General features: G+C 36.1%; 3 protein-coding genes across 3 annotated transcripts; 2 read left to right on the forward strand and 1 right to left on the reverse strand.

Moving 5' to 3' along the window:
• The first annotated feature begins 113 nt into the window (after nucleotides 1–113).
• On the forward strand, nucleotides 114–7,201 carry LOC141905767 (putative Bax inhibitor 1). Its single transcript, XM_074794786.1, has 8 exons — nucleotides 114–249; nucleotides 1,394–1,480; nucleotides 2,802–2,910; nucleotides 4,355–4,475; nucleotides 4,564–4,710; nucleotides 4,813–4,892; nucleotides 5,000–5,100; nucleotides 5,215–7,201. Exons 2-8 carry the CDS (start codon nucleotides 1,425–1,427, stop codon nucleotides 5,309–5,311), a joined length of 711 nt encoding a protein of 236 aa, XP_074650887.1. The 5' UTR covers nucleotides 114–249; nucleotides 1,394–1,424; the 3' UTR covers nucleotides 5,312–7,201.
• Nucleotides 7,202–7,821: 620 nt separating this feature from the next.
• On the reverse strand, nucleotides 7,822–8,743 carry LOC141915420 (galactoside 2-alpha-L-fucosyltransferase SEC1-like). Its single transcript, XM_074806944.1, has one exon. The coding sequence runs from the start codon at nucleotides 8,653–8,655 to the stop codon at nucleotides 7,834–7,836; it is 822 nt and encodes a 273-aa protein (XP_074663045.1). The 5' UTR covers nucleotides 8,656–8,743; the 3' UTR covers nucleotides 7,822–7,833.
• Nucleotides 8,744–9,498: 755 nt separating this feature from the next.
• Nucleotides 9,499–12,695, forward strand: LOC141915422 (protein MMS22-like). The gene is made up of 12 exons (XM_074806945.1): nucleotides 9,499–9,563; nucleotides 10,099–10,166; nucleotides 10,275–10,350; nucleotides 10,437–10,554; nucleotides 10,947–11,025; nucleotides 11,183–11,310; nucleotides 11,401–11,502; nucleotides 11,617–11,686; nucleotides 11,776–11,894; nucleotides 12,280–12,339; nucleotides 12,436–12,561; nucleotides 12,639–12,695. The coding sequence occupies exons 1-12, from the start codon at nucleotides 9,499–9,501 to the stop codon at nucleotides 12,693–12,695; spliced, it is 1,068 nt and encodes a 355-aa protein (XP_074663046.1).
• Nucleotides 12,696–12,701: the final 6 nt, after the last annotated feature.

The raw sequence follows: 12,701 nt of genomic DNA on the forward strand, positions 1-12,701 counted from the left end.
TTGGTAAGCGATTATGTGTCCGGGCCCGCGTCATCGAAATAGAATGACCTCTGGTTAGCGACCCTATTACAGGTGGCAGCACCTTACGGCATATCTTGTGATAATTATTACGACAGCCATATTTTTACGCTGATGTGTCCTTCATTTCTTGCGTAGCTTACACCACTTCGTATTATTATTTCGCCAACGATTTAGAACCGATCTGGTTTTCTCGTCCGCAGAGGAAATAGAATAAATTAGAACATTTTGGTAAGTTGAAAGTTGGAATATCTATCTATGATGCCGATGGGTCTAGAGCGACAGTAGATGAGACAATCCATCCTGGTCTGGATTTGTGCCGTGGTTTGGGTAGTCGAATTTTTCCCATTTAATCAATCATTTATGCCTCATCACTGAGGCTACGTAAAAAAGGGAATGAGAATGGGACTGGATGATTATTACTGATCCCTATATTTTCCTCCAATCCCCTCTATTTACTTCCACAATGCTTTTTGTTGTCAACTTGCATAAACACACTTGTCATCATGACATTTGCCGTTAGTTTTGTTATCATTCAGTAAATTATACTGCAGCTTTCGCCGCTTCAGTTCCAACACCAAAAATGACTCCATTTTTCACTTGTAACACCGTAGTTCGTTTGACAAAACTGCGTGTCATTTTTATATCTGAAATTTAATCATACCAAAATAGATTTGATAGTCCAAACGATATAATTAACAAATGCAAAATGTCATAAGGTCAGTGTATTTATCAGAAACATGTTTTCAAACCGAGATATTGCAGTTTAAACGCAGAAAAAGAATCGACCAAATTTTGGTGAAGCAATATTCTGGGTGGGTGGTTTAGGTGATGAGTCTTGCTGTGGCACTCCAGGAATGGGTGAATATATATAGGGTCCTCCTTATTACCGAGATGACGTATTTTACCGAGATGAACCGAGATGACATGATATATAACATATTTATTTATTCCTTATCGATTTTAACACTTGAAATGATGTTATATCAGTAATAAATACCTTCTAGAGTCATATTTTGCATATTTTTCCGGATATTTTGTAAAAAAAAATTTGACTTCAAATACGTAATCTCGGTTAACAAATAAAATTTCATTGAATTTGATTGATCGACGATCCCATCTCGGTAAAGTTAAAAGTTATTTTTCTACAAAAATATCTGACAAAATATGACTCCAGCAGGCATTTATTACTGATATAATATGATATATCAAGTGTTAAAATCGATAAGGAATAAATAAATATATTATATTTCATGTCATCTTGGTAAAATACGTCATCTCGGTATTAAGGATGACCGCTTATATATTGAATGCAATTTTTGAGTTATTTATTTACACACCAACTCATTGCTGTTATTCTTTACTCTTTTTGTAGCGAAAGAAGGTTTCTTGCAAACAACATCAAGATGCAGAGAACTGAACACATTGATAGCTATGCAGCATTCTTCAAATTTGACAGATTGTAAGTACGCTACAAGTCAATGCACCTATATATGGTCACATTAACAATTTAGGTTTACATTTGTTCCTGTTGGGCCTGGGCTTATTAAGATCCTAAAAGGCTGAATACCCGGGCCCGGTTTTATAGGCTGGTATTAACTTTAACCCGGGGCTTAACTCAATTCATTTTCAATTGAGTTAATCCCCGAGTTTAAGTTAACACCAAACTATAAAACCGGGCCCTGATGTTTATGCCTTAATCCTACAGACATCTAATCTAATTTACTACTAACCGGTAACTCTACTTATTTGCTTCCTTTCCTCCATTTACATAGGCCCTACAGCCCTAACCTCTTAATTAAATGATAATGATTCCATTAAACTTTGAATATATGGAGCGCATGCCATTCGATTCAATGTTGTTAAAATCCTAATCCAGAAGAGCTGTGGTTGTTATTTTCATTTCAATTGATGTTCGAATGCTCCAGAATTGTGACACTAGTGATAACATATAGGCCTAGAAGAGTGAAAGGTGTTGATTTTAATATTATAGATTTAATCATTATATTGTTATCGATGTAATTTTGCCTGTGAATTTTAATTATTGCTTAGTGCGTTAGGCGTAGTGCACCCGGGGCAAAAAATGTTGCGCGAAAAATAATTCGTGTTTATCTCCTCAAATTCATCAGCATAAAGAACAAATGCAACATCGATTTCACCCGCCTAAAATATATGTCTCAAGCTTTAATGATACGTGACTGAGGTTCGGGGAGCATTAGCTTTAATAGAACTATTCCATACAACAAAGTGATTATTGCTCATGGCCAAATTACATATAATATGGTAGAGTCAGCAGTCACGGGTGGTTAACACCTACTGTGAACATAATCCTGGATCAATGTGTTAATATATATGCTTCAATTTTATATAATACACTACTTTGTTAGCCTGCTACCCCACCTCTCTGCAGCTACTACTGTATTCATGCGTTGATGAATTGATGAATTTGTCTCTGGTGGAATAATGTTATTCACCTTGTGTGACAATGATATTATGTTGAATTCCTTGATTCATTCTTATGAAAACTTACTTCTCTAAATCTGTATAGCCTAAATGACATAAGTAGGCCTATGTGTGCGTTTAAAATGAATTTTTATAACCAAGTATAAATATGAATAGACGATACATTATGATATATATGAATCATTCCGAATTTGAATTAAGACCCACTCATATTTAATCGGAATTTGAAAGGTACAATAATTGATTTATACAAGGCTTACACTATACATATTACAGCAGTTCATTTCGAATCTAACATATTCTAGTATTTTTTTTTTTAGGGAAAAACCTGTCCGCGTTCACTTGAAGAATGTCTACAGTTGTTTGGCCATTGCCATGTTATCGGCCGCTGTTGGGGGCTATGTTCACCTATTCACCAGAATGTTTGAGGTAAAAATTTATTTTTCATGCAATACAATGAACAAAAGAAACTGGAATAACTTGTTTTGAAATGTGCTTTCGGAAGTTATAGTGTAAAATCACTGGCATAGAAATGTCGATCCTTTGAAACTGAGAAATGTTTGCTAGAAATCCTTCATCGATTATTGGATTTAATTTTTGGTCTTAATTTTCCATGTGTAAAAAGATAGATATAACTTCAATACTTTATCTGCCCAGATAATCTATTAAATTGACAGGTGTTTTATGCTACATGTAGCGCAATGTAATTTTGAATTCCTCCATTGTTATTGAAATACATGTAATGGGGAAACGATGAGAAACAAGAAAATTAACTTTAATAAATTATTTGACGCCTGCGAAAAAATGTAGAATTTCTGGGAGAAGCTAATGTTGAATTGCAAATTTGAAATCGAAGTTTCAACAGGTCTAATTTAAAAAAAATTGTCAACTTGTGACCGACTTCGATTTACTTTTGCCTCTAAGCTGGTCTGCAACTTCATTGCCTCCATGGTTGAAGAAAGAGTTCTTTGGATGTTTGCTTCCTCATGACGTTGAGCATATCGTGTAGCCAGCCGGCCCGGTCCTGGGGCCCGGTTTGGTTGTCACTCGATATCCTAGACTTGAGTCTGGGTTGAAGTAGACATTGTCATTTAAAGAACTTATTCATATGTTATTCTGTATGAATTAACCGTGTGTCTTGTATTTTGTATTTTCTTATTTTAAGATTTGTAAGTTTTTTAAATTTTATCCCGGAATTTCAATGTAATAAGGATCAATAAAGTATTGAATTGAATTGTCACCTTATAAACATGCCATCAATGGACGCGGAGCCGTATATGACAGCTATGCTATTGTAAATTGCTAATCTCATGAAACTTGCATACCCCTTATATCCAACATATTTTCTAAAACATTTGAATATTGAAATTATATGTTAACACGTTTTTATATAGACCGCTTGTAGCCGCCGATGAAATTCACGCCGGCCCTACTCAGATCGTAGATAGCTTCGTCATTCCACTAGCATCCCCATGTCAGGGTCTGACTTTTATATCAGACTTCCAAATCGTGTATACATCCGCCATTTAACCGAATAATCCGATTTACTTATCATTTCTATTTATGCCTGCCGCTCCTGATATAATCATACATCCTTTACTATTACAATACGTCTTCTCATGATATTCAATGCAATATAACATTTCGACGTTCAAATAGACGTCATTATATAATCAAAGGGAGCCATTCTACATCTTTATCAATAATATTTTGTCAAATAGCTTGTATGTGTACACATAAACCTGTGACGTTTTGCACATCGATTTACGGTTGTCGTTTGTAAAATGACGCTGAATGGTTAACATTGTTTAGGTTTCATAATGGTAACGTTTTATAAGGCGTCAAAAAATATAGTTATTTCTGTTTATTTCAGGGAGGTATATTGTCTTGTTTGGCCTCAATTGGATTGTTGGTACTATTAGCCCTGACACCAAACACCCGCGAGAATCAAGTTAAAAGAATGGGAATGTTGACTGGATTTGCGTTTTTCACAGGTGAATTTTCAAGCTATGACATTTTGAATGCTAATAATGTTTAACACATGCTGAAATTATTCATCAATATTCTGTGAACTGTTATTAGGTATTTCTCTCGGTCCACTGATGGATATGGTTATTGAAATTGATGCGTCTATTATTCCGTCGGCATTTCTGGGCACGACTGTAATCTTCGTGTGTTTCAGTCTCAGCGCTCTGCTCAGTGACCAGAGGCAATGGCTCTATTTAGGAGGTACGTGAACGAGTCCTATTGTGGTTCTTAAGCATTCAATAATTCAGGAAAATACTGCATGATATGTATATGAAAATCATTGTTCTTTTTTTATTATTTCAGGAATCTTGTTCTCTGGCTTGTCTGCATTGTTTATGCTGTCATTATTCAATTTGTTCCTTGGATCACGGCTTATCTACGAAGTAAGATATCATTTCATTTTTTACTGAATATCCTTGTATCCAGTTGATTAATCTTGCAACAATCTTGCCATATATTTAACGATGAATTTGTTTTCTCATTCCTCCAGATCAACTTATACTTGGGTCTGCTTATCATGTGCGGATTTGTGTTGTATGACACTCAGCTGATAGTTGAGAAGAGACGAAATGGAGATGATGACTTCATCTGGTAAGTTTTAGCGATCGAATCAAAATTCATAAATTCTGTTTTAACTCGGGGTCGGCTTAACAAGTGCAACACGTCAAAGGTTCAATCAAATTTCCTAAACTCTTGTTATTGTAGGCATTGCATTGACCTCTTCCTCGACTTTATCCACATTTTCCGAAAATTGATGATCATTCTTTCTAACAAAGAAGAGAAGAAGAACAAGAGGAATTAGAGAGGAAAGAAGACTGCGTAGTCGTTATTTGTTTTTTGTTATTAGTTGATTTCCTATTACCAGATCGTCTATGACTTGATGTCGATTTCAATGATTTAATTGAACTAAATTTCGCTTCAAAATTACAATACAACTTTCATTTTGACACAGCGCTGTTGTAAACAGTTAATGATTTCAAAATTTCTATTCTTCGGTCATTTCAAATTTAGAACTGGGCATGTATTTATTTGGAAAATGCGTAGTCATCAAAAGTTGATGAAACCGCAGGCTGTATTTGGTAAATGTGCTACATATTCCCCGCTATATTATAGTATTTGCATGTAGATTTCCATATAATTATTTTATTCTTTTTTGTGTAAAAAAAAATCTGTACCAGGAATGTCTGGAATTTCAAATGATGACCAATAGTTATTTATTTCTAAGACATGACAATGCTTAGACTAACCAAATATCCTAAAATTTTATCTTTATGATGTAGCAAAAATGTTCGAAATTTTCAAGTTTTGGTTTAACTAACTGTAGAAGCAACTTCGAATTTTCATCAGTCTTGCCTCTGGTCCTCACAGTCCGAGGTGCAAATGATTAAGGTTAATATTAGATTTGTAATTACACATATTTTTGATTTTCACCTGCCAAATAATTAATACCTGATCAATAATGAAAAGCTGTGATATATACTCAATTATAACTTGAAATAACATAATTTATTCAAAGAAATTCATGTTTAGAAATACTTTGAAAGCCAATCTAAGAAAGCTTAGCTTTGACAATGGTCCAACACTCGCTTCCTAAACATGTAATCAACTTTGAAGGAAAACTTTTTGACTCGAAATTTTTTAATTCGGAAGATGCATGACTTTCTAAAAAAAGCTTTTAGCTTATGGCTTGTAATCTCACACCATATTCGAGTAAGGTGAAGGTAAGGCTTTTATTTGTCCTGGCTTGAAGTTTGGTCTGTTTGTTTTTGCTGAAAAACGAAAATTGGCGGTATTAGAGAATAGTGGGTATTGATGTTTGTTGTAACGTGTATTGAGTGTTTATTGTGAATCTTCTGGTGTCATTGATTAATAATTTGTCACTTGATTTCTGCTGTTCTATTTATTATTCTGAAATGCTAAGATAATGACGAGGAAGGTTTATTTTCCTTGATGGAATGCAACGGTGATTCATGAATTGAAACATCGACCGTGCAGACAGTGTTATTGAACTTGTTTGTAGGACTTTTTTCGGTTGTATTTTTCGATGTTCATGAATCACAGTGGTTTAACACTAATAAATGTAAATAGATCGAATCACGCATTTCATTTGTAATTTTTATCGACCACTTTTGAATATTGTCACATTATTATTCTGCTTCAACGAATCTGCATTCTTTAAAGCGATGGTGTGCAACTTTTTATCAGCTGGCATTACCCGTACAAACATGAGCAGTTGCCATTTCCAAGTATATTGTGCATGTTCTATATATGTATCAACGTCATGAAATATCCTGGTACTGATATACGCGTGCCTATTTATCGCACCATAGACTCTAAAACGAAGAGTCCATGATCGCACCTAGTATCCATCCTTAAAATGTATTTTTCTGCCGATAAGCTGTGTAGTTAGATGTACTCGAGCAATGTTTCGAATGACCATATGTAAGGACACTAAGTCGAATCAGTTAGAAAAGCCAACAAATTCAACCAACACCAAGAGATTAGGAGAAAGTGCGAATTTGACCTGGGAATTTATGTAGGGGAGTTTAGATGTACATGTATAAACAAGGTAAAATCGTGGTTCTAGGTGAATGAACTTGCAGTATTCATTAATGCACTACAAGATGATTAGTTCGGATGTGTCGATTCTTGTACATGTAACATATGATGAATATATTTGTCTACGTTAAAAATATGAATTATGTTTGTTCAGTTGTTGACTAATTTTGTGTAGAAAGGACATCTCTTTCATAAGTTTCTTGGTGGTTTTGTGGTCTCAGCTTTCAGTTAGGATGAATGGAATGAATAGGAATTGTCATCGTTAAACAATGCAGTTATAGAGACAAAACACTATTTTACATAACTGATTGAATCGCTGTAATATCATTAGCGTTTCGATATATATTGCAAAAATTAGTTACCGCGTTCAGTATAGTATTCAAAAATCAATTATTTCATCTACAATGATCTTGAATTCATTCAAATGCAGTAAATAAGACCTAAATTTAATCTCACCAAATAAACCACCACGATAGCAATAGCATTTTTCATTAGATAATTGTACTTTCCGTGGAAGGAAGCAATGTATATAACATCATGGAAAATGGCGCATGATGTAAATTCTCAATAAAAACTATCTTTCATGACTCAGTTGAATGACTACATCGATATGAAAGAACCTGACAACATAAACAGAATTACCCACCAGTACGATAAGAAAATACAATTTTAGCTTTATTACAACTTTACCGATAGTAACACTTACATTTTTAAAATGATATCGAAACAGATACGTAACTAAGTCAACGGTGATGATATCTTTAGTTATCCCGATAGACCGACCCAATGTGGCGGAAAATAATCGTCGTGGCTGACTAAACGCGCCAAAGATGAATTCTTACGCGGCCAATCTTTGTAATAAATGGTTGTCCCGCTTGCTAACCAGGCCGCCCACCAACCAAATGTACCAGTCGATATAATAACGTGCTCACAAGAAGATAATATAGCCATATCTAAAGACGGATCTTTTGCTTTAGAAAAAACCACTTTCTCAGTCTTATTGGGTACATTTCTTTCGCACCACGGAATATCATCTGACGTTACGATGAACAACGTATTTTGACCATACAGTGACGTCATATAGTCCATCGCATTCCTCAAATAGCTGACCGGAACTGTAACATAACCGAAGTTAGAATAAGTTATCATATCTCCACGTCTTACATGTATACCGATGGTGGTGATTTTGGCACCAGTAAGCAGTGATAAATTGTATTTATTACGATCGATAAAATTGACAGCCGCTCGTTTTATGTGTCTTCTGAATGAAAATTGTTTCCGTATTTCTTCCGTGTCATTTCGAAAATATTTCCAGGACTGTAAATAGCCAGTAACACGGCTTGCGTACAAACCAGCTATGTTTATATTTCGGATCCTAGAGTCAAATTTACACGCATATCTCTCACGAAATACCTCAGTGACGGGCTCTTCAAGAACGGCAGAAGGTGCCGTCAATTCGTACATAATCGCTAGTTGAAAGTTGGTAGGAATAACGGGTATGGCGCCATGGTTTTTAGAAATTGAAAAAAGGGCTGCGTACTGGAACATCAAGTTACCAGTTCGTTCCATGAATGAAGCGGTCATCATCGGGGAGGGTTGCGCGATTTTTATCTCCTGCGGATATCGAAGTTTTCGCAAGGGAAGACCATGTTTTCGGGACAATCGAGTACTTACGAAAACCAAATCTTTAAAATGCAAGTGACGATGCAAAAGAATATCAACAATTATCCATATCGCCAATATACAAGTGAACTTAAAAAAGAAAATCCCACGCATCTTAGCCTCTAACTAGAAATAGACACAATCTGTCTGATCTGAATCAACCTGGAGTGTTTTGCCGCTAACGCGAGTACTGAAAACATTTTGCGACGCGCGCTTGTAACCACCGGGAAGCCGAGCCGAGCCGCCCGCACCCCGGCGCGACCGACAGTTGTGCGGCGTGTACGTGACAAGAACGTTGCTTGAACTAGGAATGAAAACTATGGGATTCTAAATGGTGTAGGACAGAGGTCGGACGGGTGGGCCAAGAATTATCAGCTGGGGACAGGCGCGTCGCCGTGCAGTGATCGCCGGCCCCGGGAGAGGTGCCGAGCAACGCGGGCGCCCGCCCGCCGGGACGCCGCCGGCCCAGTTTGCCAGGGCCCGGCATGCAAGCGGCCTACGTCTTATGTGTATTAATGATAGGGCTTCTTGTCACGCGATTGAAGTAGTTGATAGAAATCCAGCTCCCTTTATGTCCTGCCCGAGCTGACACTGCGCCCGGTCGCCGGGATCCTTTGATAGACCTATGCGATTCCTAACGTTCCGTGACCTATTCCGTGTTTTACTTTTTCGTTCTCGGGCCATTTATTCCTACTGCCGCGCTTTAGTCGTATCATTCTCCACCCAAAAGTTCATCGCGGATATTTCGAGATATCCTCTCATGTCACCATGATTAAATTATTTGGATATTTCATTAATAAAGATGATCTTTCAGATTATGTTTCACTTGTGAGGTCAGTCGATTTTGATTGCAAAAGAAGGAACAAATCTGCTGTTTTTAAGACGTGTTGTTTTTGGAGGATCTACTAAATAAATGTTATACTATTCTATTCTAGTGCTTGCTTCTTAACCCCACCCCCACCACCACGTCCACTCCGACCACACAAAAAGAGCTGGTGGTTAAGCTTTTATAATTATTACGATCGAAGGGCTTTGTGAAAATATCCGATCGTGAATATTAACTACAAACCCATGCCCTAGGGTTCACCAAGAACCTTAGTGTCTGATATGAAGGATCGTATAGAGCGACGGTGCTGGGTGAAGCCCTATGGAGGCCCGCTGGATGTAAGACGAGTGAAGATTGTTATAGCCGGAAGTGGCTTCACCCGGGCCCCGGCCTATACTTTTTAGTGTACCCAGACCCAGTACATCAGACACTAAGGTTCTTGGTGAAGAAATCGAAGTGCACAGTGGGGATGGGGGTTTTGTTTATGGTTTGTTGTTGGGTTGAGCCAAAGTTTCAAAAAGATACCGATTTAATTTTTTCAGACAAGCTTTACAGGAATGTGGAACACCAGGAAAAAGCAGTGGTAAAAGTTTTTGTCCGGTTATAAGCAGTAGCTTAACCCGAATTATCCTTCATTTTATTCATGCCAGTATAAATATACTTATTGTTATATGAATAATTATAAGTTGAAGTAAATTTTTTACCCTTTACTTCTCAGCGTTTGTTATTGGAGCAGATTCTAAAATAAAAGATGTGAATCATTTCTTAAGACTGCTTGGTGATTCTGTTAGCGGGTATGTTGTTTTTGATTTACACAATCGATCTTTCATTATAAATAAGTAATTTCTTACAATTTACTTTATTTTATGTTGTATTTCAGTGATACCGCCTCAAAAGTTTACAAGCATTTGTCCGATTTTCTACTATTCGTTGGTTTATTGTCAGATATTGATATATCAATGCTGCCTACTGGTGTTTGTGGGACAAATTTCAATCAGGTATGAACTTCTTTTATCAGGGATCATCCATTAATGTAGATAAGACTCCAAAATTTGGGTAAGTGTTTGTTTTTTGCAGAAAGGACAACTCTAATATAAGTTTCTTGTTGCTTTTGTGGTCTTGGCTTTCAGTGAGGATGAATGGAATGAATAGGAATTGTCGTTAAACAAATTAACATCGTTAAACAATGCAGTTATACGTGAACTAATAGAATCGCTATGATGGCACTTAGCGTATCAATATAATCATTGCACAACAGTTACCGCGGCGTACAATATACAAGATAGGGTGCATTAGTTCACTTGGCCGGGCATGGGTTGGAAATCTTTGAGAAATAGATCTTTAAATCGTCTGTCAACTATTATTGAAATCCCATTCATTTTTCTTTCAGAATAACAACTTTCATACGACTATCGAAGTTTGGCAAAACGTTCTTTCAACACTAGTTAGCTTAGAGGAGCGATATCCTGGTGTGTACCGATATATTATTTGTGCTAAATTTGGGTTAGCCTATAAACAAACTAAACAGTTAAAGCTGCTTAATTCGGATCAGTTTGATACGGATTTCGATCTAATCTGGATATTATTAATGGTTTTACTTATAATGTGCTCTTTGTCTATGGTCAGGTCATCATTTATCAATCATGCAAACATTAGGAGGAATTGATGGTTATCATCATTCTACAGCTACAATTGAAATCTGTCAAGTTATTCTTTGGGATCTTGTTCTTGTTGCTCATAGTAAATACAAAGTGGTAAGTAACCCAGAAATCACTCTCAAATATGCAGCTTGACAGACAAAAATGAGAATAATTACGCATTAATGTATTCTATGATAAATTCAGATGAAACCGGGTGAATTATTGAGATCGTCTCCTTTCTGTTGTGCATGCATGAAGCAGATGTGGAAAACTATTATATCACACTTTGATTCGTCAGAAACTCATGTGAGTTCATCAAAATTTGCTGTTTACGATAATATCTGGTCAACATCCACTTAAATGTCTTCCTTTACGATCGGAGTTTCCTTCACATTGTTGGAATCAATTGTTCTTTTTCAGCCATTCTGGTTTTGCTTGCAACAAATTTGGAGGATATCAAAGCAAGATGTGAACTCGGACATCGATATAGGTACATATAAACTTAACAATTTCCCCAATGTCTTTTTGTTTCTCCGTCCACTCTTTTTGCGATATCGCGTGTCTACGTGATATTTACAGATTCGAACATGTTTTTGTTTCCACCGAGCGTTGAATGGAAGAATGAGATTAAAGCTGAATTCTGGTGGTGGCTGACCATGAATATCACAGATCTGTATGAAAATGATCATCAACATCAGGTAAACTTTTATAAGGAAAAATTTCATAGGTATCACTTGATTACCATTGGTGCAACACTATACGAGTTGTGACGATATATAGAGAATCCCACATTAATAAAAAGAGAAAAATGAAGTCCGCAAAATGAAGTCCGAAAATAGATTTCCTTTAAAGTTTCCTTTAAAAAGATAATTTTTTTGGTTATATTTTTGTTAAGTCAGTATTCCTGAAGATGATTATTAGGTTACCAGGCATAGTCAAAACATCGAGTAAATAAATTATCAGCTAAAAGGAACCTTCATCTTTCTTGATTGATTATTTGATTCAGTTGTTTATTTGATTCAAAAGTTGCTGTATCTATTTTCTTGTCTATATTCACACTGTGTATTGGTGCACTTTTTGTAGAATGCCGAGAGCTCAGTGTCTAATTTACTTCTTGGATTAATTCAAGATGTTCTACCTCGAGTAAGTTCTTATGAGTTTTTCCAGGTGTATTGAAGACTCAATGTGTTACAGTGAAAAATTATTTTGTTCATATTTGTTTGTATTTATTGAATATAGGATGGATGTCAGGTTGAACAGGTCTCATTTGCGATGAAATGCATGATTCTGATAAAACAGAGCAAATTAACAATCAAAGGTGATCTGATCACACCATTTTGGGAAAGATATTTTCACAAGAAGTTGGTATGTGTGCAAAGTATTCTAAAACGGAACAGTGATAGATTATACCTTGTGTTTCACTGTGGTATTTTGTCTCTTAGACTGAGCAGCAATTGACATTGTCATTGGGAATGAAAGGTCTCACAAATATCCCGTAAGTTGTT

The sequence above is a fragment of the Tubulanus polymorphus genome, chromosome 1 (genome assembly GCF_964204645.1).
Source record: "Tubulanus polymorphus chromosome 1, tnTubPoly1.2, whole genome shotgun sequence".
Classification (NCBI taxonomy): domain Eukaryota; kingdom Metazoa; phylum Nemertea; class Palaeonemertea; order Tubulaniformes; family Tubulanidae; genus Tubulanus; species Tubulanus polymorphus.

Excerpts from the sequence above, each read along its gene's own strand:
- LOC141905767 (XM_074794786.1), top strand. The coding sequence starts at position 1,425 with ATGCAGAGAACTGAACACATTGATAGCTATGCAGCATTCTTCAAATTT. Across the intron at positions 2,911-4,354 it reads TATTCACCAGAATGTTTGAG|GGAGGTATATTGTCTTGTTT; the intron begins GTAAAAATTTAT and ends TGTTTATTTCAG. Across the intron at positions 4,711-4,812 it reads GCAATGGCTCTATTTAGGAG|GAATCTTGTTCTCTGGCTTG; the intron begins GTACGTGAACGA and ends TTATTATTTCAG.
- LOC141915420 (XM_074806944.1), bottom strand. The coding sequence starts at position 8,655 with ATGATGACCGCTTCATTCATGGAACGAACTGGTAACTTGATGTTCCAG.
- LOC141915422 (XM_074806945.1), top strand. The coding sequence starts at position 9,499 with ATGATTAAATTATTTGGATATTTCATTAATAAAGATGATCTTTCAGAT. Across the intron at positions 10,167-10,274 it reads TTTTTGTCCGGTTATAAGCA|CGTTTGTTATTGGAGCAGAT; the intron begins GTAGCTTAACCC and ends TTTACTTCTCAG. Across the intron at positions 12,340-12,435 it reads TTCAAGATGTTCTACCTCGA|GATGGATGTCAGGTTGAACA; the intron begins GTAAGTTCTTAT and ends TATTGAATATAG.